This window comes from Panthera pardus, unplaced genomic scaffold (genome assembly GCF_024362965.1).
Source record: "Panthera pardus isolate Hobbes unplaced genomic scaffold, ASM2436296v1 HiC_scaffold_24, whole genome shotgun sequence".
Lineage (NCBI taxonomy): Eukaryota > Metazoa > Chordata > Mammalia > Carnivora > Felidae > Panthera > Panthera pardus.
Genome location: NW_026526810.1, coordinates 46637941 through 46663879, shown reverse-complemented (window position 1 = coordinate 46663879; position 25939 = coordinate 46637941). Strand labels below are relative to the sequence as shown.

The 25939-nt window shown below is 39.8% G+C and overlaps 1 protein-coding gene across 7 annotated transcripts in view; it reads right to left on the bottom strand.

Moving 5' to 3' along the window:
- ATP8B4 (ATPase phospholipid transporting 8B4 (putative)) overlaps positions 1–25939 on the bottom strand; it is a 253329-nt gene that overhangs the window by 22931 nt on the left and 204459 nt on the right. For 6 of the 7 annotated variants that reach the window (XM_019442149.2, XM_019442151.2, XM_019442152.2 and 3 more), the window contains exons 21-23: positions 19508–19652; positions 16517–16700; positions 15699–15922 (exon numbers count right to left, since the gene is read on the bottom strand). In XM_019442149.2, the coding sequence (XP_019297694.1) occupies positions 15699–15922; positions 16517–16700; positions 19508–19652 (553 nt within the window). The remainder of the gene's footprint in view (positions 1–15698; positions 15923–16516; positions 16701–19507; positions 19653–25939) is intronic. The other variant, XM_019442150.2, reaches the window with a different exon arrangement.

The following is a 25939-nucleotide window of genomic DNA, read 5'->3' as shown; positions in this document are numbered from 1 at the left end:
TGTCAGTCTACTCTGTGTTAAGGATTCATGCTCATATGGGAAAATTTTAAAACAAAGCAACAAAGTGATGATAAAATGTCAAGGTAATGGTTATCTCTAAAGAGTTGAAAAAAGAGCATAACTGAGAAAAAGCAAGGGGAGCCTTGGAGGTTTGGCAAAGTTCTGTTTCTTGAAGTGGATGATGGCTACATGGGTGTTCATCCTACAACAATTTGTTAAGCTGTCATTTGAGTATTACACACTCTGTGGATTCATTATATTTTACAATAAAAAAGGAAATATGTGGCCTTTTGTTTTAGTCATTACCTGGTGATACTTTGGACACTAGGAGGATTTTAAAAATCCTGATGCCCATATCACACCCCAGGCCAGTTCAGTCACTGTCTTTGAGGGGGTGGGATGATCTAGGCATTGGTAGTTTTAAAAAATTTCCCAGGTAATTCCATTGTGAAACCAAGATTGACAATTTTGCTTGCCCCTATCAAGAAACAAACAACAACAACAACAACAACAAAACAAAAACCCTGACACAAATCAACTATTTGATGATGACATCTGAATTTCATTCCCTGATATATCAATTGATGTTATGATTACAGTGGAAAATATAAGAGGGGAAAAGCAGTCAAACTGAAGTCTTATAGCCCCAGGCAGAAACTGATGCTGTAAAATCACCTCTTCCTCCACCTCCTCCACCATTCAGCTTCCACTAGCTGAGAAGAGATGATTTCAGGTATTATGAAGAAAGAAAGAATCTGGGAAATTATGGCACAAAGTGCCATCATTACTACAAACAGGTTAGCATTAAAACCTATAGTTATTTGGCAGTGGCATTTGCAAGCTGGTAATCAGATTTGAAACCTCATTTAACAATTGGAACAAGAGAGGACAGGAAGAGAAGGGCCAGTGAAAATAAAATTTAAATGAGTTTTTGCAATTTCTTGGAAGATTTTTTACTGCCACTCAGAATCACAGTAACAAAAATAAAATTAGCTGATACTTACTGAGCACCTGCTATGTACCAGGCACTATTTTAAGCGCTCAACACATACTGACTCGTTAAGTCCTCACAATGACCCTATGGGATTGGTACTATTAGCAGACCTCAATTTAAAGATGGGGAAACTAAGGCTCATCAAGGTTAGGAGACTGTCCAACGTCATCCCCCAACACAAAGATTTTCAAAGTATAGCCTAGGAAACTTTTAGGAGATCCACATGTCAGGACTATTTTCACAATGATACTAAGCAGTTATGTATATTTCATTTTCACTGTCATTCTCCCATGAGTGTACATGACTTGTGATATCATAACCAACTGAACACAGAAGCAGATATGAGAACCCAGCTGCCTCCTGCAGTGCCAATAGTAAGAAATGAAGTATAAAAAAATGACTCTTCTCACTAACTTGTTTTTTGTTTTGGAAAATACAATCTTTTTTTTTTCATTAATATATGTCATTTAGGTAAACATGTCATAGGTTCATTTTTTTAATGAATTAAAAGGAATGTTTAAATGTTTTCTCCTTTTTAATTTCTAATATGATGAATATCGATAGATCCAGTCCTCAGATCACAAAGGTTTGAGAACTGCTGGCAGAGCAAGTGTCAGGACCATGTTCCTACCCTGGGACTCTGACTTCAGCCTTCACAACACTGACCACCACATGAAGCCACTTCTCTCTATCCATGGTATCCTTTGGCAAGTTTCCTTAAAGGCCGGTTCCTCACACTGCTTTATTTGGTTGAGAGTATACAAGAAATACAATTCGTATGCTGGTTTTTGTCATCTCAAATGATAACGTTAGCATTTACCCAGGCCCAAACCCTCCAATGGCTTCCCATTTCACATGAGATGGAATCCAGACTCTTCCCAGACGCCTAAAGCATTTCCTGATCCCATGGCTGCCTTCCTCTTCAGCCTCACTCACCACACCCCCTCCCCTCCCTCAGCCTCAGCTTCACTGATTACCTTTCTCTAGGACTGAGTTCATTCCTGCCTACCTCAGGAGATTCGCACTTGCTATGCCCTTTCCCTGGAATACTTTAACCCCAGAGTATCCATATGAAAGTTTCCTCTGAACACTCAGGTTGGACTCCATGAGACTTTTTACATGACCCCATTCTTTTTTCAATGACAATTCTGAAATTTTCTTACTGATTTACTTCTTTATTATCTGTCTTTATCGCACTAGGATATAATCTCCATGCAATAGAGACTTTACATCTGTAACTCCAGTGCCTAGAACATTGTCAATGGTAGGTGCTCTATAAATATTTGCTGAGTTAATTACTTTACAACTTTTTGTAAACATTACATATTTAACTTGCCACTAAATGTTGACCCAAGGATGTGGCACAGCTCCTCAAACTCAGTATGTCCAGACCTGAACTCATTCTCACACCACCTTAACCAGGCCCTCTTCCTATGTTCCCTATATCTGTTTCTGACACTGCTACATTCATCCCAGAGCCCCAGCCAAAAATCTGCTATTTCTCCTTCTCTCCAACACATCAATTTAAGCCCCAAATCCCACTGACTTAACCATTACACATAGCTTGTGTTTCTGCCCAGCCCTTTACCTCTGTGACTTTCCTCCTGATGTCCTCCCTCCTAGGATGCCCATCTTCTTATTCCTCAACTGCTTCACTATGATTGATCTGGAAGGGTTGGCCCAGGAACAGATCTTCCAGAGAGCCTTTCTGAGCCCTGCCCACTCCTACCCTCTAGGCTTGGGTTCCAGGCCACTCCTTGGTGGTCCCATGACACACACCTCACTGCTTCATAATTCAACTTGCAATTATTTATGTGAGATAGAGGGCATGTATAAGTGGGGGAGAGGGGCAGAGGGAGAGAGAGAGAGAGAGAGAGAGAGAGAGAAAGAGAGAATCCTAAGCAGGCTCCACACTGAGTGATGTGGGGCTTGATCCCATGACCTTGGGATTATGACCTGAGCCAAAATCAAGAGTTTGATGCTCAACCAACTGAGCCACACAGGAGGCCCTATGCACTGATTTCTAGTCCCATCCCACTAGGCTGAAAGCTCCTTGGGAGCATGTTATAGGATTTATTCATCTGTGGGGGCCCAAGAACCTACATCAGTGCCTGGCACATGGCGAATATGCAACACAAGGATGCTGGCGTGTTAAGTGTAAGGGCATTGGAATCAGACAACAGAACTGTGTGTCCTTCAGTAACATACTCAGTCTCTCTGAGTCTTAGGTTCCTAAGTTATAAAGTGGGGATTTGAGGGAGGCCTTTAATATTCAACCAAATGAACAAATGCCAGTACAGCAGCACCTGACAGAGAGTGCTCAGTTAGTGAACACCTTTATCATATATGGAAAGGAGGGAGGGGAGGAGAAAGGGAGGAAGAGGAGGAAAGGAGAAGGAAAGGAGGGAGGAGCATTCAAGGTTCCAAGCTTTGAATGGTAGGTTTAATGAATAAAGAAAAAGGTATATTTCTCCACTAATTATAATTATGAAAATACAATTCTTTATTGCTACAGCCACATTTATTTTTATAATAAACTACTATATTAATGAAATCAATAGAAAATTAGGACAAGATTTAAAGGAAATGAATTATCTTGATAAGCATCTTCCTTATGAAAACTTAATTATATCAATCACTCTTCAGCTCTAGTTTTGCTGCAGGCTCTACCAAAATGTGTTAACCTGAGTCATTCACCTAAAAAAAAATAAAAACACCTTCCAGGGGTGCCTGGGTGGCTCAGTTGGTTGGGCATGTGACTTCAGCTCAGGTCATGATCTCACGGTTCATGAGTTTGACCCTGCATCAGGCTCCATTCTGACAGCTTTGGAGCCTGGAGCCTACTGCAGATTCTGTGTCTTCCTCTCTCTCTGCCCCTTCCCTGCTCACACTCTGTCTTAAAAATAAACAAACATTTAAAAAAATTAAAACAAAACAAAACAACACCTTCCTGGGTGATGTGCACTGGCTTAACACAGTTTAGGCTTTAGGGGCCACCACAAAAATTAAAGTCACAAGCAGTATTTCTTCTACAATAGACTTCTTCCGCTCCTTGTAACAGATCTCTAACTACTTAAATAGTTATCCTAGTAAATATGTTCCTCTTCTCCTTAAGGTCCTTAGATAACCTCAGAAAGTTTTTAAGTCCCCCTCTGGTGACTAGGACTAGCTGGGTGGGACACACTAGCCCAGATGACAACCCACATGGAACTCATCTGGGCTTCTCCCCTTCGAGACATGCTCAAGCCCTCTACCACCTATCTCCACCACCTCCATCTCAAACACACATGCTCACACACGTAGGTTGCCCAGATGCCCCCAAGAGATGGAGGAGGTAGAGAAAGGAGGGAAAATGGCTACTTTGAGCCTCTGATGTGGGAAGCATTCTGGTCTGAGACTAGACCAGTCAAATGGCGGCAGCACTCTGATTTTGGGTGACTCAAATTATAAACAAAAGTTCTGTGTAAAAGTATCTGTCCTAGGGCTCTTGGACTCTTAGGGGCAGCCATACCCCCCCTCTACTTCCAAATTTTCTTTTCCCATGTCCAATACTCTGAATAAGAGATAAAAGCCATGCTCCTGTGAGATACCACTAGTCTGTTTGGAAACATGTGTCTCTTCACAGATCAGAAAAAAAAAAAAAAAAAGGGAGAGAAGAGTTCTCCATTTTTCCAACTTTCCTGTTTTCTTTAAGGAAAGCTTCTCCTTGCTCCCTTCTTTGTGGAAGCAATTTATCAACCTTATCAACCATTTTATATAGAGTAAAAATACTCCAGCTACAAATTACAATCTAACAGCTTGAGGAATACACAATCTGTGATTTATAGAAAACCACATTTAAATATACCTTAATATGGCTCTTAAACACCTACCAAGGGCTTTCCACTCTGAGACCATTGGCTTAGCTCCTTGTTCAAATGACAGGATAGACACCATGTACCTCCCCTCTGCCTTTTGCTGTGTGTTGTAGAGGAAAACTATATAATGATATTTTTCTTTTTGGCCTTAAAAAATATTTTTCATTTAAAGAAAACACATTGAGGAATAAGTATGAGGTGCTCAGTCTCAGCACATCTGTTACTGATTTGTGTAATTAACAGAAACCCACTAGCAGGAGCCAGGAAGAATGGCCCCAGCCTAAGCACCCACCCCTCCCCAGGTTTTCCACAGAGCACATCTGGAAGACAAAGGGGAAAGGAACCACCATGCCAGGTTGAGATGGACTCACAGGTAACCACAACCATGAGTCATCAAAGCCTGGAGATTAGTCGCACTCTAAAATTTCACTTTCAAATTTTTTGAGTTTTCTTATATTGTTTGACAGAACGAAAGTTTTTCTTGATTTGACAAGATAATTGTTTCCATATCACAGCAGAATAAAAAAAAAACATACACAGCTCTGTATCTCACTGACAATGATAAATCATCATCAGATAGTATCACCCCTTGAGTACCGGTGCCAGTAGTTGCATAGTTGCAGACGTGAATTTCCTAAATAGGACTTCAACCAATGGTGGGGTGGTTTTTATTTTTTGGTTCTGTTCCTGGTGGGGGATGGTTCATCTTTCTTAAAAATGCTGAGGTATAGGGTGCTTTTAAAATAAGTTAGTCATATAAGTGGTGTAGACAGGCCCACAGTGGATTCCATGAAAGCCATGCAGGCTTTGATAACAGATTGGGATAATGCATGTTGTTACAAAAGGGTCCATGATTCAGTTTAGAGTTTTCTCTGACCTTTATCCAAACTCCTCTGATCCAGACACTTTGTTGGAAATCTCACCAGGATAGATTATATTTAAATTCTCTCTCAGAGGCAGTTTGGTAGAAGTGTTTGCTGGCAAAAGAAAAAAAAATTACCTCAAGCTTCTAGATGATTCCAGAAGGCAGTCTGCCCTTTCTAAGGGCCTAAGCTCTGGGAGACACCACTCAAGACATGAGCTCTCTCTCTCAATAAGAGCGGATTTTCTCTTCATAGTCACATTGTACTGAGTGTTGTTAGATATTTCTCCTTTAGATATCAAATAAAGCAAACAACTTGCCTGACTAGGGGTTGGATGAAAACATTTTTTGAAGGAAAGAGTTTATGGCCATTCTCTCTTCCAAGTCTGTGACAATTAGCCCACTTATCAAACAGAGTAGAGAGAACACTGAAGAGAGAGTCAGAAGATGTGGAGTCCAGTCCCAGCCTTACACACCACTGATCCTCAGATCTTGCAGGGCTCAGGCTCCTCCTCTGTAAAAGGAGGGGCTGGACTCAATATCTGTAACATTCCCTGACAGAGTAAAGATTCTAGATTTCAACAAAACAGACACTTTTTGTTCTGTGTCCCAGCTGTTTCCCCAAAGAAAGTCCACCCAGCAAGGCAAGTGAAAGGAGTGTAGTCCTTCCCAAGCAGATTCTTTCCCCATGTGTCCCAAAGCAACCACAACAGAGGCAGGCACTGAAATTAACCAGGGGAAAGTCCACAAACCAAGTACAAACCAGCCTGTATCACATCAACATCCATCTGAGATGTCCTAAGGCTACCACCATCCAACAGGCAATCAATGGTCCCACCCCCAGCCCCTTGGAGCTTTGCACACCACAGCTGGATTGGCTTGCACATCTGCCCCAGCCCACCTACCAGGATGGGACATTGATGGGAATCTCTTGGAGCTATCTTCAGAGAACAAGATCTTGGATAAAATTCACCAGGCCCCCAGAGACAGGCCGACGTAGTCAAGAAAGAGCACATGTCACTTCATTAAGAAATTAAACTGGTGTTTTTAAAAGTCAACACTGTGTCTAAGAAAGCACAATCTGTTTACATTTGATCGATGTTTTCAGCTGCAGAGTGGCTTACTTCAAAGCAATCTATTGAGAGGTGCGGGAAAGGAGTACTGAAGTACTTATGAATCATATTGGGATTAGACAGGGTTGGCCCCAAAGATGTGGCTCATCCATGACAAATTTAATTCAAAAAAAGTCTTGTGGAAAAATTCTAATTTTCCATCAAAAGTGACTATGGAGTTATTCAACATCAGTTTCACATTTATGAAAATAAAATCATTTCCAAACTGTAAGTTCCCTAAGGGTAGGAACTGCATCCCTCTGGTTCATTCTGGTATCCTTGGAGAACACTTGGCCCTCAACTGGCCCTCAGTTTATTCTTGTTAAATGAATGAGAATTCAAAGATTCTAGACTGGTGTGTCAGAAGATGTGTGTGTGAGCCTCACTCCTGTCAGGACTGGACAGACAAGCGACTGGGGGTCGGGCCTCCCAAGAAAGGGCCTCTAAACTCATGCCTGCTATTCTGAAATCTGGCAGGCTCCTGAGTTTTTATTACTATTGGCTCCATTTCACCGTGGATCTTTCAATTCCACTGAAGCAACATAAGAGAGAGATGGCAGAGGTGGGAAGATCTCAGATGGCTTTCACTGACAGACTGGAAGTGTTTATCTAATAGGTGTAGGGGCTACTAAAGCTGTATCACCCAATGCATGGCTTTGAAGCCTGGGGCCAACTACATGATTTCAACTGGGGGAAAGAAGCATCATTGCAAAAATGTCCCCTATTTAAAAATTCTCATTTTCTGTAGACTAGTGTCTCTCCCAAATATGTTGTTTTATTTTCAGTTGCCTCATTTGCAGCATATTGTCCTTGGGAAAACAGAGCGAAGAAAAAAAGCCCAAAGATTTTTCAGTTAAACCTGTTGCTAATCAGGACCTTCTAGAGAAAGACAGGGAATGGTAAAGACAACAGTCCCTACCGTTCCCAGTTCCATATCCATGTCACCCTCACAGCCAGTCCCCAGATTGCTAGCACACCAGGGCGCACACATGCGGGTGGGGCTGGGAAACAGCACAGGCCTCATCGTCATAGTGGCATGACACCTTTTCTACAAGACATGTCTTGCTATACATACTACTGTTAAGATGCCCACACACACCAATGCCATGTGGTTTTTAAAGTGTTTCTAAATGAGTTGGTTTTAAATGGAATTTTAGAAATTGAAAAGAGATTTCAAATTCAACTACTCTTCAGGTCAGTTGCAAAGTGTTCAGTTTCAGTTTTTCTCCTAGTCCTCTACTGACTCACACCTTTATACAAGCTAGCCCCTAAATCCCCGCAGGTAGCAAGACTTCACACCTTCAGACCTCCACTGAATTCTGAAAATATTCATAGGCTCACTTGAGATTTACCAAGCCAGATCCTCACACATTTCTCCTTTTCCCATGTTCTCATGTTAACTTCCATTATAGTTTTCTGTTGGACCTATTCATCCATTTCTTTATTCCCTGGATGAGAAAATGAGTTCCAGGTGGGTAGGATACTTGTCCTATTCATCATTTTGTTTTCTCTTCCCAAGATGGTAAACAAATACTCCTATTAGCAATTTGACGTTGTTGTGTGACTCACAGCTATGGGGAAGGAATGAATTATTGAACTTAAAATAGAAACAACTTAAATGTTCATAAACCAGAATTGTCAAATGATTTATAATAAGTCCATGTTTCAGAATGCCATTAACAAAAATAACATTTTTTTAAAGAATGTAAAACCAGAAGTGTTTCTCAAAATGTGATAAATCTTCTTGTTTGTTTTTTAAAGTTTATTTATTTTGAGAGACAGCATGAGTGGGGGAGGGGCAGAGACAGAGGGAGAGAAGTAATCTTAAGCAAGCTCCATGCTGTGAGCAGAGCCCAATGCTGGGCTTGAACCCATGAAACCATGAGATCATGACCTAAGCTGAAACCAAGAGCCAGATGCTCAACCAACTAAGCCACCCAGGTGCCCCAGGTTTTGGTTTTTTGTTTTGTTTTTGTTTCTTTTTTGAATGAGAAAGATACAAAGAGTATGGTCTCCAATATATAAAAGTTGATATATATTCACATATAATGATTTTTATAATCAGAAAAAAACCAAGGATACTTGAAAAGACTACAGAAGTTTAAATGTAAACACCCCATTTTAGCATACAAAAGAAGGCTGTTTTGTCCAGTGGACTAGAGTTAATTTAAAAAATGGAAGTTTTTAAAAGGGAGAAACATATAAATAGTTTATTCCAATGGGGATAATATTCTTAGAATCATTTTGTCCTCCATACATCTTCCTGACTCCAAAACAATGGAACCAGGATAAGTAGCAGGGTGATGTCTGTTTTTGCAACCATTGCCATAGAGATATATATTCCAGAATTTCCCAAAGTGGATTCTGTATGGCATCTGTTCTGAGGACAATATGCAAATTGCTTGGAAAAATGGGGTTCCATGCCAAATGAGTTTGGGTAATAATACCAAATCTCACTGACTCTTTTATATATATATATACACACACACACACACACACACACACACACACACACACACATATATATATATGTATATATTTAATGTTTATTTATTTTTGAGAGAGACAGAGACAGAATGCGAGTGGGTTGGGGCAGAGAGAGGGAGGCACAGAATCTGAAGCAGGCTTCAGGCTCCGAGCTGTCAGCACACAGCCCGACGCAGGGCTTGAACTCACGAGCTGTGAGATCATGACCTGAGTCAAAGTCAGATGCTCAACTGACTGAGTCACCGAGGAGCCCCAAAATCTGACTCTTAACATACTATTTATTGTGGCATCATTATTGATGCCAAGATTAGACCACATGGGGAATTAACATTCTTATAAAACTAAGGCAGCAAAGGCCTGAATCCTTAGTGTGAAAGTGAAGGAAGAACAAATCTTCACACTAAAAGGGGCTGCCTATGTCAACCTTGGCACTAGCTAAAGGAAGAGACAAAAAGTTTCTTCTGAAAATTTGAACCACAAATGATATTCATCAGAGTTTGCAATTCAAATTCAAAAAGTCCTGGAACAGAGAAAAAGGTCTCAGGTAGGCAGTATCCCCAGAGAACTGGCAGAAGCCACAAAAATGCTCTCTGGAAAAAAAAGCGATTTCAGGAGTGATGTCATCAAGATGGCAATGCAAATCCTCCCCACCTTCAGTCTCCCTGACAAGAATACCAACAAGCACCTACACACAGACAAGACACCATTGTGAAAATCCCAGAACCAGGACCTGAAGCGAAATCACACCACATTAGATGGGCAAGAGGAGCAACTCCACAGTGACCACACCCCCCTCCACAAGGCTAGCACAGTGCCTTACCAAGACAGCCCCTTGGGCCTATGGTTTCTCCAGTGGGAAAAAGACAACCTAAGGAGGACATCCAGCTCCCCCAGCATTGCACGACACTTCTAATAGTCCCACTCAGGTCTTGCCTCGTGGGGATTACTGGGGGAATCTGCAGGGCTCAACCACTGAGGATCAGATGGAGATGGAGATGGGAGGTGAGGCTTATGATAACCAGCACTCAGATATTAATGGACCTCATTCCTACTTGCAGCAGCACTGGAGCAGAGATCCCTGCTGGGGATTCTGCCAAGGGCAGAGCCAAGTCTGTGGCTATGTCTAGTCGAGGAGCTTGGTTGGCAGTTCTGCCTGATTTGAATACCCAGCCAATGAGCTGTATTTGCCATGGAGCCCAGTCTATGATCCCACCTAGGCAGGGAAGAAAATTCATAGCTCCACCCAACTGCTGAGTACAGCCCCAGCCCCACCCAACCAGAGACCCCAGATATCCCTGAGGCCCATCCTACAGCCCTGTTTATGCAGGAACTCAAGCCAGCAGCCTTTCCCCCTGACAGTTCACCATGGCCCCATATAACCAGGGACTCTGAATAGTGACCCTAGGAAGCCTCAAAGCCCAGTCCTTCGTATCACCCAGCCAGGGAACCCAGCCTACAAGCCCACCCTTAGCAGAGTTCAGCCTGCAGAACTGCTCAACTTCTGAACACAGCCTTCAGCCCTATCCTGCCAGGGAGCCGAGCCAGTGACCCCACCCAATCCTGGGCACAGCCTGCAGTCCTATCTGATCAGGGAGACCAAACAGTTACCCAGCCCAATTTGGGAGCACACTCTGTGGGCCCACCTAATCACAAGGCATAGGCCGAGGCCCCACCCAATCACAAAGTCTTGCCTACAATGCTGCATGAACACAGGATCTAGCCAATAGTACCATCTGGTCAGGGAGCATAGCCCGAGACCTCATTCAAACATGAACAATTCCAGATCCTAGCCTGTAGCGCTGCCCAATCAAAGAGCCCAGCAAGGGACAGTCCCTCTGACCTCAGAGCACAGAAGTGACTAGAGACTTGGAGGAAGCCCCACCTGCCCACAGATGCTGCCAGCTGACCCATCTGGTACCCCAATGGAGCTGAGCTGTCTTTCCTTGCTAAAGCAAACCTGTAAAGTATGGAAATGGAGATCACCTGCTCAAATGTGCAGATACCAACTCAAAGAATCAAGGTCATGAAAATTAGGTAAATAACACTACCAAAGGAAACTAATAAAGCTCCAATAACTGAATGTAAAGAAATGGAGATCTATGAACTAAAAAAAATTCAGAATGATCCTATTAAAGATGGTCAGCAAACTATAAGAACACACAATTAAATGAAATTAGGAAAACAATGCATGAATAAAATGAGAAGTTCAACAAAGAAAGACAAATAATCAAACAAACAGAAATCCTAGCCTGAAGAATATAGACTGACCTGAAGAATTTAATGGAGGACATCAATAACAGACTCAACCAAGCAAAAGAAAGAATCGGTGAACCAAAACGTGGATCATTTCACATTTTCCAGTCAAACTCATAGAAACACAAAGTATAATAGAGGTTTCCAGTGGCTGGAGGGAGGGAAAAATGGGCAGTTGTTTTTCAATGGGTATACAGTGTCAGTTTTACAAGATGAAAAATTTCTGGAGACCTGTTGCACAATGTACTGTTGTGAATGTACTTAACACCATTGAATTCTATACTTAAAAATGGTTAAGATGTGTTTTAAATTTTATGTTATGTGTTTTTAATCACAATTAAACTTTTTTAAAGTATTTTAAAAATAACTGATATAGACCATGATTATATAACCTACTTCATATGATTATTGCAAATATTGAGCTAATACAGGCAAAAAATTTAAACAATGCCTGGTACATACTAAGTGCTACTTAAGTGTTAACTACAATTGCAATTTGCTTTTATCTCTACTTGTTAGTGTCGACAATATGATTCCACCTAGAAGATGACACCATAGTGTTGACGCCATTATACGAGCATTGTCACTGACTTGCTGCCTTTTCCTCTCCAACAAAAGGTTACAAATTACTACTTGCCACTCTCATGACAAGCCTATCTACTTCTCTGACAAGTCTGAAAATAGAACCTTGAATTCTCCACTGTGTGGACAGCTAATAAAATTTGTGAGATCACACTTTGCCATGTCCACTAAGAATGCATCTCTTAGACATCCTTCACCATGCCTGGGATACAAGCACCAGCAGACAACCACAGTCTGACACATACCAGGGACTTAGTAAATAGTCATCCAATGAATGGAAGTTTGAAATAGTGGGACCAATGGATCTTATTCAATAAGTCTAAGCCTGGGTCCCAATTTGATCAAATCATCACAAAAATGAGGGCAAAATAGATAGCTGTCCAGGATTCTTCCTCAGTAGCTCAATTGGTTTTATGAGGTGATTGCTCCTCTGCCTAAAGAGGATTTGCCCTGCTCTATTTAAATCAACCAAAACCTATGCAAAACAAAATAAACCTGGAAATCCACTGCTTTTCCTATAATGAAGCAATATACAAATAATTAAGAAATACATCATTTGTGGCCCAATTAACTTCGTATTAACCCAATACAACACACACACAAAACATCATTCTGCATTCTGAAATCAATGCCATAATCACAGAGATCTTAAGACACAACCCCCTCTCCCACCATGCTGGTCAGACTGTATACATTTACATGGACCAGATGTAGAGCCTGCAGAGGCAGCCCTGGGTTCAGGGAGAGGAAGCAGCAACCTGAAGGAGTGACTGGAGGCATATCTGAATGACTCTCCTTGCTGCATCTACCTCAAGCACACAAAAGGTTCTAGAAACACCCAACAACATGAAATGGCCAGATGCTTCTATATGCCAGGTTCCATTCAAGATTATGGATGGTACAGATGATTCAGACATGCTTCCTTTCCTCATGAAGCTTATGGTAAGCTGGATAAAACACAATAGCCTAGGTAAACTGAGAAAAGCAACTCTCTGACCTGAAACAGACCCCCCCTTTTTTCCTGACCCTGTATTAGTGCATGTATAACCTCAGGGGCGAAGGCTTTTGTAGGATGGGTAAAGAGATTCTAAGCCCTCTGGAAAAATTCTATTTTGGTGATAAGTTGTTTGCTAAACTGGCCCCTCCTCCTCAGGAAAGGTGAATGGAGTCTAGCATGGACTAAACAAAAAGCAGACTGGAGTTCATTCCGGGCTCTGAGTTCAAGGAAACATACCTTTGGACTTTCTTCTATATTGGCCAGTCTTGTGGTTCTCAAACTATGGTCCCCCACCTGCAACATCAGCATCTCCCAGTGAAATTGTCAGAAATGCAAATTCTTGGGCTTTACCTCAGACCTACTGAACTCAGAAACTTGGGTGGGGCCCAAGGAGCTGTGCTTTAAAAGCCCTTCAAGTGATTCCCATGCATGTTCAAGTTTGATAGCCCCTGGTCCAGCCCAACTAACCAGCACAGGAAAACACACAGAGGGTCAGTCAGGACTGAACATGGTCAAGTAAAGATTGTGCAATTAACTAGAGATTTTGGTGGAAGGAAGGAAGGAAGGAAGGAAGGAAGGAAGGAAGGAAGGAAGGAAGGAAGGAAGGAAAGGAAAGGAGGAAGGGAGGGAAAGAAGGGGAGGGAGGGAAGGAAGGGAAGGAAGACAGACAAGAAATATGCTAAGTTGAACCAAACATTTAAGAAACCTAATCATAGACCAGTGGGGTGTCTTACAACTGGCTTTAATCATCAGATACTCAGGTTTTTAGAACAATCACTGTTCTCTCTTGCTGTTCTCTTTCAAAAGGTAAATACTGGTGACAGGATTGAAAATCTAGTTGCTTAACGTCTGACTCTGACAAGTTTTATCAGATCTTGAAAGCAGAGCAGAAAATCACCTAAATGTAGAGGTTAAAAGTCACTGAACATTAGTTTCCAACTTCACAGTTTAACAAAGAAAACTCTGGCAAGTAAACTTGCTATCCAAGCTCCATGTGTCTATAAACACAAATCACTGACCACTCTTCTGTATCCTAAGAGGCCTAAATGAGAGTACAGGCGTCCCTCTGTAGTTCAGTGATTTTTCAAAAGCCCCCAAACCTTTGCACTATGAAAGCTGGATCTCTTGGAAGCACTGCTTAGCAAATAGTCCTGCTTCATTTTTATGTGGAGGAGAAGTCCCCAGCCTAGGAAGGCACAGGCCACATTCTCACATTTGTTTTTGTTGGACAAGGTGAGATTATGAGCAAGTAAGTCCCTCTCCAGCCTTCTCTGAACTAAGGCTAAGAAAACTGAGCACTAAATTTTTGAAAAACTAAAATCAAGACTTTTGCTTTACTTCAATGTCTGGAGATTACAAAAAATATCAACAAAAATATTAACATAGTCTGCTTTTAGTTCTGGGTATATTATCCTTAAAAGAGAACATTAGGAATGGGTATAGGTGTGCCTCATTTTAAGAAATCTCAACCTCACAGATAAAGGGAAAAATGTATGAAACCACTATTTATATAGGCACCTGTTTGGCACCCCTAAATAACTATCTTTTAAAATGGATATGAGTAGAGGCACATGGGTGCCTCAGTCAGTTAAGCACCCAACTCTTGATTTTGGCTCGGGTCATGATCACATGGTTCGTAAGATGGAGCCCTGCATCGGTCTCTGCATGGGCAACCCAAACCCTGCTTAGGATTCTCTCTCCCTATCTTGGCCCCTCCCTTGCTTGTGTTCTCTCTTTCTCTCTCTCAAAATACATAAATAACCATTAAAAAATAATAAAAATATAAAATCGATATGAAAAGATAGAAAAATAGAACCCTAATTCCTAATTTATCAATTGCTAATTTTTCTTCTTTGTTACAAACAGTATCTATTTTATCAATTTTTATCTGATGAAGTGCTGTCAAACAGCCTTGATGTCAAGGTATCAATTATTTCTCCCTAATATAAAACTTATTTGCTCTCAGCCCATACATAGTCAATGTGTTGGGTGAGTGACCATCTTCCCAAAAGAGATACATCAACATTTCTTGTTAGTGTTTCTTAGTCTTCTGTTCTGAATTAAAGCTCCACATCAAGTTTATCAGCGATCATACCAAAATATTTCAATAAAAATTAAAATGCTCAAGAAGGAGTACTCATTGGTTTTATATATATATATATATTATATATATATATATATTATATATATATATTATATATATATGTTATATATATGTTATATATATATATATGTTATATATATATGTTATATAAATATCTATATATGGTTATATAACTTATATATATATATTTATGTTATATAACCATATATATAGTTACATATATATATATTTATATATATAAAACAAATAAATAAAATTCCAGATAAATGTATATTGTTTTGTGTTTAAACCTCAAGTCAACTATAAATTACCTATTTGTCATATTGTGATTTGTATTAGACATATACAAAAGTGCTCTCTATCAATAAAGAGCCATGAAGAACAGTCATTTGCAATTCAGGGGGATCTAATAAAAGAAAGAAAAGTGCCTTTTTTTTTTTTTTTACCAACCTGGGCTGAGAAGCCGCAGAAGAAACCAAACCAGAAATGCACAAGTGTGAATGCAAAATTCTTATAGAAAAAATAGCATAAGAATTTGCACATTCGGAAATAGGACCACCTTCCATGAACAAGGAGAAGCCTTTGGAGGTATCTAAATTGTGCGAATGAATAGTCACTGGCTAAGACTGCCTGCATTCCTTCCTGACCGCTGATGCCAACACCAATGTGAGCACCTACAAAGGAAAAGAGGAACATTTTCATTCCCTGAACAAAGATACAATCTCTTTTATGTCATTATTTACCTACAAAAATCTTACAGATATAGCACTTATATTTTTTTCACATATATTATCTCATGAAACACTCATTAGTTAGGTATTTATCTTAATGTTGCAAAAGAGGAAAGTGGCACAAAAAGTTCAGTCATTTGCCCGAAGTTTTACAGTTTGTAAGTGGCTAAACTGGGATTAAACCCAAGTGTTGGGACTGTGGATCCAGTGTTCATTCCTTACACCATAGCTAGTTATTATACAATATAAGGTGATCAATATCCTTTTCTAGCCTAAATCAATATCCTTTTCTAGTGTAAAAACACACAATATAAGGTGATTAATATCCTGTTTTAGCCTTTTTCTTTTAATTAAAGACAAAGTTGTTGTTGTTGTTTTTAATGAATGCTAGTAATGCTGAATGCATTGGATCCATAAAGTATTCATTTTAGAACTAGTGGGAAAATTAAATTACAGTGCAACCTCCATTACATCTTGCCAAATGCTGAACCCAAGGACTCCCGCTATACAGCAGATCATACTGAATAATACCCTTACTTTTGATCATGCTGACATCATTGGCTCCATCACCTATGGCCAAAGTGACAGCATTTCTGTACTTCTTCACCAGCTCTACTACTTGGGCTTTCTGGAGTGGGGTGACTCGGCAGCAAACCACAGTCTTACACATGCAGGCAAGTTCTAGGAGATCACCCTTGATACCACTTTCTAGGGCATGGGCCTATGTTATTAAAAAAAAAAAATCCAGATTAGAACAAGAAATAATTAATGAGAGATGTCTTGTTTCTCAACTGATATATTTTCTAAACAGTTTAACTAAGTTTCAACAAGTCATTGTTGACCCAGAATCACATGAACAACTAACTAAAGATGAGTACAAAACTCCTACTAAGTGCCAAGGAATTTTAGAATGAAAAAAAAAAGACACAATGCCCTTGTGTGTCCTCCTTAACACATTATCACGCTACAATGGTGAGATATAATTAAATGCCAGAAAATCTCCAGAATCCACTGAAAGAGAGAAAAGCAAAAGACTGAGCCTACCCACCATCTCACCAGGTTTAGAAAGAACTACATAATGATGATGACTTCTTTGTTCTAAGTGATGGAAGTTTTGTTTCCTTTGCATTGTTGTTTTGTATATTTAGTGTTTGTTGTTGTGGTTATCAATGGTTGGGCAAATGAAAAGCAGATGACCTGGAAATTAGCCCTTGAAAAACAAAGTGATTGAAACCAAGAGAAGCCTGTGCAAAAGGGTGGCATGCAACCTGTGTCTCAGGCAGGGTTCCCAACCAACTCCAGCCTTGCTCTTCTCCAAATAACCACAGCCTTTATGTATGCCAAGAAATGACTGGAAAGGAGAGCATAATCCTTTGCAGTTAACTGTGTGATTTGTTTTCTAGAAAACATCTCATTGTACATTATTTAGTAAACACATTGAGAGGAAACAGGAATCCACCTCAACTTTGAGTCATCAGTATCTCTGAATGAATCTCTAGCAAGATATTCACAGCCTGTCACAATCTGGCCTCTATGTTTCTTTTGAGTCCTGGCTTCTACCACCATCTTTAAGTTTACTCTGTACTCCCATCATGCCAAAGTGCTTGTTTCCGTAACATGACAGGGTCTTTCTTGCCTCTGTGCCTTTGTACTTGTTGCTCCTGTGCCTGAAAGCATCACTTCCTCCAGGAAGTGTTCCCTGACTTTCACACAAGGAACTAAATGTGTCTGTCTCTATGCTCTCAAAGCTTTGTGTTCATTTCTCTATATAGTATTTGTCATACCACTTGAGATCAGCTCTCCTGCTAGATGGCAATCCCTAAAACAAGAACCGAGTTCTATTCACATCCTTATCCTCAAGCTCTAGCATCTTGACTTGAGCATGCTTAATAAATGTTCATGATATCAATGAAAGGATGGGTGAATAAATATAAAACATGACTCTGATGTAGAAAATTCTTACGTCAAGGCCTATGATTCCTAAGGGAATCTGTGAGTTAGCTTTCTCTTTCTGAAAGAGAAAGCATGTAACTGGTTTTCTTGCCCAGAATGGTCTCCTTTTCTCTTTCTTTTTCTTCTTTATTATCAACAAGTGAAAACCTAGAGTCAGACTCTGAGAAGGAAGAACCCAATTACATTCCACAAAGCATCAAGATTTAAGCAAACTGGAATCATGATTTACTTAAAAAAAAAAAAAAAAAGAAAGAAAGAAAAAGAAAAAAGCTTCTGACCATACCAGCAGAAATGTGGTCCATTCTCCTTAAATGAAAAATGACATTTCATGGTTTCATAAGCTTCAGGCTTTGAAGCTGAAACAGTTCTTGAAGAGCATCTATCTTAGCTCTTCCTTTCAACAGATTTAGAGACAAAGGAAGAACAGTATATTTTATCACCTGGGTAGTCTAACCCACCACACACTGGCTTCTTTGAGCCTGAGGGAAAGTCAAAGCACCACTCATTAGGGACCTTTCCATAGTGTAGTCCCTGGGAAGTTCAGCCTGGAGGCCACCAGCTCCAAGCCCCAGTTGACAGGCTTATAATTTTCAGTTGCTGCTCATTTGTGCAAGGGAGAAGTTCGTGTCATCTGGACAAACTTTCAACTGAGCTTGGCCTGCAGCTGAGCTCTGTAACTTTCCATGGTGTAGAAGGCAACACATCATTACGTCTGGAATCCAGCTGGATAATGCTCTAAGCACTAAAAGCTAACAGACAGCTGATCACAAGGGGGAAAATAAAATATAGCCATATCCAACTTCTTTTGTCCTCTAAGAAACTGTCTACAAGAAGATACATTTATTTTCCAAACTCCAAAAGTGAAAAATGATCATCAAAGCTGGGGAAAGATGTGAGATTAGCTCTTTGGGCATATAAATGATAATTTCACTGGAGTGCAATCAGAGCTTTTGTCTTCTAAATTAGAAACTCAGAGGAGTGTTTTGATATTTGTTCAAGATTTGGAACCTGAACTACATTAAAAGCACAATGCAAGTTTATTCTATTACGACAAGAACCAGATTTCCTAATCAAAGCAAATTGTTTGGCATTGCTGTAAAATACTGCTATTTAGAAAAACCACCAGAGGTATCTTAATGGCAGTAATTTGGTGTGGTAATTATATGAAGATCAGGTTGTGCTCTGCCAAATCACAAACATCAGCAAAACAGTAATTGCAATACATCCAACAGTTGCGTTAGTTTAATTAAATAACAGTGAGCTGTGACACTCTCCTTAGAAAAGCACTTAAACAATACTGCTAATGGTTTACAGTCACTCACATAAGATGGATATTCTGTGAATACAGTATTTCTTTGGAACCTCCCTTTCACTGCGGTGGTTCAAGCAATAATGTATGAAATATGTATCAGAAACTTCCTTTCCCCTTGCAAACAGGAAACCATCGTGTATACCCTCATTTCTAGTAGTGTCATTTGTTTGGAAAACACAAAAGGAGATCTCATTACGACAGCACAAAAGAGACAATTATTGGAATAAAGGAAAAGAAAGAACAAGAGCCTTAAGCAAACTCACCAAACTGTGGCCATTGATGATTAAGGCATAATCTCCTGTTATGGTTTCTTCGACAACTGAGTCCAACTCCAGCTGCTGTTTTTCAAAAACTACATGGCCGTTGGAAAAACTTCTGTTTTGTTCAAACAAATTTTCCTTTGCTTTTCTTGAAGGAGAAGGGGGAAACAAATCATAACAAGTATACGGAGCATACCTATTACTCTGACAAGAGACTGGCCTGCAGGTAAATTCAGCTCATCACCAGTCAGAAAGACTATGGCATAAGATTCCATTACAGGAAGCAAGTTGGATGGTTCTTTGTGATTGGAAGGCCATCGCAAATTTGCAAATTCCAGGAAGTAGGAGTGTAAACATAATGAAAACAGAATCATTTTGAACATTTAAAATTACCTAAAATCTAAATTACCATCTTGAGCTGTGCTTCAACTAGATAATCTGGATACATTTGGTATATAAGGTTGTCTGTGCTTCAAAGACTTAAAAACCACTGGTCTGGCATGAAATATTGTTAAATAATAAAAAGGGAAAGACTAAAGATCTCCTGCAGAGATCTTATAGCAATTCTAGGGCATTAATATATAAAATAAATTCATTAATTTGCAGAAAATTGTCATATAATCTGGCTTAAAACAAGTCTTTCAAGAAGCACATTTAAAAAAAAATGTGACAATAAAACTAAATGTTATTAGAATATAATGGACTGTTTTAAGTGAAAATTCATTCATTGATTCAAAAATGAATTGATTGTTTCAATGAATTGATTCATTGATTCAAACAATAGAATAAATCTCTGAGAAAGAAAATATAGACACCAAGGATAGAGGGTTGTTCTAAATGGAAACTCACCCCAGTGCCCTAGATCTAATTAGCAGTAGATTAATCCTGCTCACACTCATCCATCTCTGCTATTTAAGAAAAAGATTGTATGGTCACTTAACATACTTAGAAGATGTATTTTACTCTTCTCTTCAAAATGGACAGAAAATGCCTTTAATGGAAGGGAAATTTCCTCTCCAAGGATATTTGGATGACAGGTTTTGAAGTAACATAGGGCAAGCTGCCATGACTCCAGAACTTTCAACCATAACCAGAGAGCCACGTGGCAGATGCTCCCTCAAGATGAGTGCCAAAGCCACCCATGAATACACTGGGCCACAACTTGTATATACAAAATGAGGCCCCTGGAGAAAATGGGGAGTGAGAGGCCAAAAAATGGATGTTTTGCCTTACAGCACAATGAAATGGTTCCCCAAAGGCTCATCGTAGGTAGAAAACATTTATTAAAATATCTTTATGTTGTAAAAAGAAGGCAAGGTTGACTACACAAAAATAACTGTTTTAGCCCTTAGCTTTCTAATTATTTGAAAATTCAACACTAATTGTTTATATGCAAAGTTAAAAAAAAAAAACACACACAACACACACATACAAAAACACCCTTATCTTCTGGCTCAACATCTCCTTCTGCTGTCCAACACCAAAATCACAGCCTGCATTTAGGAACCCAAGGAACCCAGAGATTACATGTCTCTGGCTCCAAGAATGATATCATGCATTTAGCAATCAGTCTGTAGAATCAAAGAAAAAGATTTATAAAGTAATAGTGCTATGTGTGAAATTTAGAGAGTTAAGGTGAGGGGGTGGGGTGGAGAACAGACATGAAAAAACAATGTTGTTAAGTGGGAAAATCAGAGTTTACATCAGATAACCATGTCAGGGAATCCTCCTAAACAGTCATGAAAATTTACTGTCCCATATAATGAAGGAAAGCTAGAAAAACAAGCTCAGAAGCAAGCATTTTTCTGACAATGTTGCAGAGCTCATAAATTGGGTCTTAAGAAAGCACCAAAGGGCAAACATCTCCTGAGGTTTCCTTTTTAGTAAAGTTCTCACTCGCTGTATAAATGACTCAATCTCTGTTTCCCCCCCGGAGAATAAAAACATTCCAAAGAAGGGTGAAGTTCATGAAAGTATTGGCTGAAATTCTATTTACTTAGGATTTTCCCCCCTCTAAACTGTCTTAACATCTCCAGGCAGAAAAGGGACAGTTTTTTCAGTTCAGTTTAAATTCCCACTGTGTTCCCTCCACATGGGCCAACAACCCTCCTCACCAGACTGGGCTCACGCATTTTCAGACCTTTGCCCATGCTCTATAGCTATCATTTCTTTTTCTTCCCGGAACTTAGCTCTTAAAATACCAGCTGGTTCTCAAAAAGAAATAAAAAAATTAGGAGGAGGGGGAAAACTACTCATGACTCCTTTCCTTGAACAGGAACTATAGATTTTTGTGGGCCTAACACACAATGTTTAACCACAGAGCACAAATAACGAATGCTAAAACAAAAGAGTGCCTGTTTTTCCCCAAGCTTTGTAAGGAAGGGCAGTCTATTATAATCCTGGCATGAAGACACGCATTAACGGCTGAGGCAAATGTGGCATTCACAGCCCTGTGCCACCGTAAACATAGCAGAGCACAGTTAGGCCCATGTTGGCTTCCATGCACTCTGCACTCTATAAAAAGAGATGGTAGGGAAAAGGATCATTTGTTAGTGCTTGTAAGGCACTCTGTTTTCAAACACTACCTGGACCTGTTAAGGAAACATGGCACCATGTTTAAAAGAAGACAACCCTGACTTTGATAGAAGAGCATTGATCTTGGAGCCTGGAGAGCTGGGTTCAGGCCCAGGGTCACCCTCTGACATCTCATGTGCCCACAGTTGGGTGATCTGACCTCCAACTACTTGACAAGTCAGTTACAGACCCAGTCAAGAACCTAAGTCTTCAGATTCCTGGCTCTCAGTTCTCAGTCTCCCACACTAAGCTGAGTTACATACAGAGTAGGCCACAGGCTTCCTCTAGGATGGGACAAAAACAGTGCCAGAGGGGCAGTTAAGGGATGGGACCATGCTGCCAAGAGTAGACAAAGGGAGGAAGTACATGAAATTTTGATTTCAAGCCCCAGTTCCATCCCTTACTACCCATGTGATATCTAAGACACTCAACCCCTAAACCCATATTTATTAGCAATTAGGGGAACGGGACAGCCAATCAGACTGGTTGTCACCAGCTACGAAAACAGGGGCAACTGCACCAGTGTGTACTAAAACATCACCAAGATCTGTTAGTACTCTAAAATTTATGATAGAAACTTAACCTACTAAAATATTTTGCCTGGGTGACTAGAAGTTTGAAATGAGGAACAAAATGCATTTTGTTTGGCTTGCACAGTGTTTTTAAAATTCTGTATGAGTTTATGGACAACCTGACTTCACTTTCACCCAAGGCTCCACCACTCCCTAATGTCTTATATACAGCCCAGATCACGCAACTAATATTATCTGTCTGGTTCTGGAGCCATTTGCATTTGAGAACTCTGCTCACTCATACAGATAACTTTCTACCAGGTAGTGCCCAAAAAAGTGTAACGCATATTTTGCTGATTAAAGAAGAAATGTCAGTTCCTAGATACATCACTGGGGTATTCCTCAGAAGCAGTGGAGACATGTCATGGTTTAATTAGTTATAGGACATGAATTTTTCCAACAAGACGTGATCAATACAACAAAAATGAAACATGGAGTGAGTTGGCCTGTCAGCCCAAGCAAAATTACATTCTTGGTCTGTCTTCCTTTGGGCAGAAGACATATCTATGTATTGGCAAAATATAATCAATGCAGTAATCTTCTGAGGAGCCATAGCAGCATTTAATTGTAGATTTCTGGGCATACCTTTAATAGTAAAACAGTTATGGTGGCAAAATTAACACAGGAGCCAAAGTGTCTAAGACAGTTTCATAACACTAAATTTGAAACAAGCTACATGCATGATATGCATAAAAATTATATATCCATGTTTATGAAATAATCTCAACACATTTAATAGGTTCAAATATAATCACTTAGTTCATTTCCTGCTAATAGCTACTATCATTTAGATCCTGTTCTTTTGACATACCTTTTTGGGTTGTTTTTACATCAACTCTCACTGAACTCACATACATATATACAAATACATTCTTTGGAAAAAAGGAATCATATATATGATACTTTGTTATCTCATTTTTCACTTAAGTTTATTATGGACATTTTTCAATGTCAGTAGACACATAATCACTTTTGTTAACTGCATAGTATTCCATTGCTTAAATATGTCATAGTAATTAACAAAATCCCTTGTGGCTGGGTATTTGAGCATTTTCTAATTTTCTATTATAATTGGTAAAGCAACCAATATTTCTTTATATACATATTCAAACATTTTTACACTTGTTTAAGGACAATTCCTAGAAGTAGTGATCACTGGATGAAAAGTGTATATATATGTAATTTTGAAATATGTTGCAAGTTTGCCCTCTGGTAAGTTTCTACCAACGTACACTCCCAACAAAAGTTTATGAGAATTAATATTTCTGCACATTCCTTCCATATAATGACTGTTATCCCATCTACTTAGTCAGCCATAGGTAGTTTGATAAAATCTTGAGATATTAACTTTGGTTCCCTACCCCTTCTGTAATCACCACCACTACCATAGATGATGCTATTTACTCAGAAACATACCTTGCCTCAGGAGATCTCAGTCAAATACAGAGGGAACAAAAAAGAGTCATGACCTTGCTTTTTAGGTACCGAAATAGACTCTTGAAACTGATAGCAGCATTGATCTTGAATTTCACTATGGGGTTTTGAGAGGGAAGAAAAAAAGTTCTCCATGTATCTTAAGACTAATCCTTAAAGGAATCAGGGCATAAAATATTGCCATAAGCAATAGAGTAGAAAGCCCATCCAAGCCTAGAGGAAATAGACTATGGGAGGAGCTTAGATGCTGGTGAGAGTCACTAAAAGAAAGAAAACTCATAACCTGGATTGGTAGTGGATGGAGGAGTGTGTGGGTAATGGAATCCTCTGATGAGTTTTTGGGAAACTGAGTATGGAATAGCTGCCGCTGAAGTATGGTAACAAAGAAGATACAAGAGTAAAGGGATTTCAGGAACAGAGGTAGCCATGTGAAAGCACAAGTCTTCTTGGATACAGAGATGAAGAGCAGCCACACTTTCCCTGTTTCCCCAGAAGCATGTGGAAGTCAGCCAAGAGGGACAGCCAGCAACCCAGAGAGTCTGGAGAACAGACAGGGACACAGAAGTGGGAAGTGCTAGATGCCAGTAGGGTAGATGCTGAGGATCAGTAACAGGTAAAGCAACTGTGCATCTTAGACCTTACCCAAAAGTACCTAGTTTAATTCTGTCACAAGGCAGAAAAGGAGTTCAAGTTCAGTTTTATAAAATTTAAGGAGTTTCTGTTCTTGCACAGTTGAGTGTATTCTGGGCTATGAAAGTCAGACAAGCTAGAAATTGAGTCCTAACCATTCTACTTCCAAAAGAGCTGTCAGTTTGATTCCACACTTTCCTCATCTACTGTTAACAGCCTCACTGCCTTAAGTTCAACCCTCATCATCTCTAAATTTGGGTGTTCCAACAGCCTCCCTATGCATCTCCCCATAACATTCATTTTCCCATCAAACATACTCCATCTATCCAGTCACTAGAATGTTATTTCTAAAATGTAGAATTGGGCTTATCACTCATCTGCTTAGAAGCCACCCACATTCACCCAATAACTTCAGGATAAAGCATAGCCACTTTCACTTGTCAATCTATCACCAATCTGTCTCTGAAAAAATGGTCCCCACCTCTAAGTTCTATCATACTCTCTAGCTACAACTTGGAATATTTTCTCTAGAATAGAACATAATTTCTTTCATGTTTCTATGCCTTTGTGTGTGCTGTTCCATCAACCTGCAATATCTTTATCCAATGTAACCAATCGAAGAAGGACATCCATAAAGGTTGTAAGGGATCAGTGTGCGGTCTTCAATATATTAAGAAGGTTAATAAAAAATACAGATTGCTCTATGATAAGAATGTATGGACTCTCCACCTGTAATTTTTTTTTTTAATGTTTAGTTATTTTTAGGAGAGAGAGAGAGAGAGAGAGAGAGAGAGAGAGATCTGGGGAGGGGCAGAGAGAGTGGGAGACAGAGGATCTGAAGCAGGCTCTGTGCTTACAGCAGAGAGCCTGATGCGGGGCTCAAACTCACAAACCACGAGATCATGACCTGAGCTGAGGTTGGTTGCTTAACCGACTGAGGCACTCAAGTGCACCTAGACTCACCACTTTTTTTTTTAAGTTTTGTGTTATTCTATTTAACATGGACAAATACTGATAGAATTTTTTATATAATTTTAATAGAGACTCCACAGAGTCTATTAGGGAAATGTTAATAAAGGGAGTCCCTGTTGTGGAACAACAGCTAAAGAAAAGAGAAAAAAGGGAAGGGACCAAGTGGGGGGGGGGGAAGGCAAGAAGCATGCTCACTGAATGGCCATAAATCTTTACATTCTTATCTCTTTGAATCTCCCAAATAAAATAATCT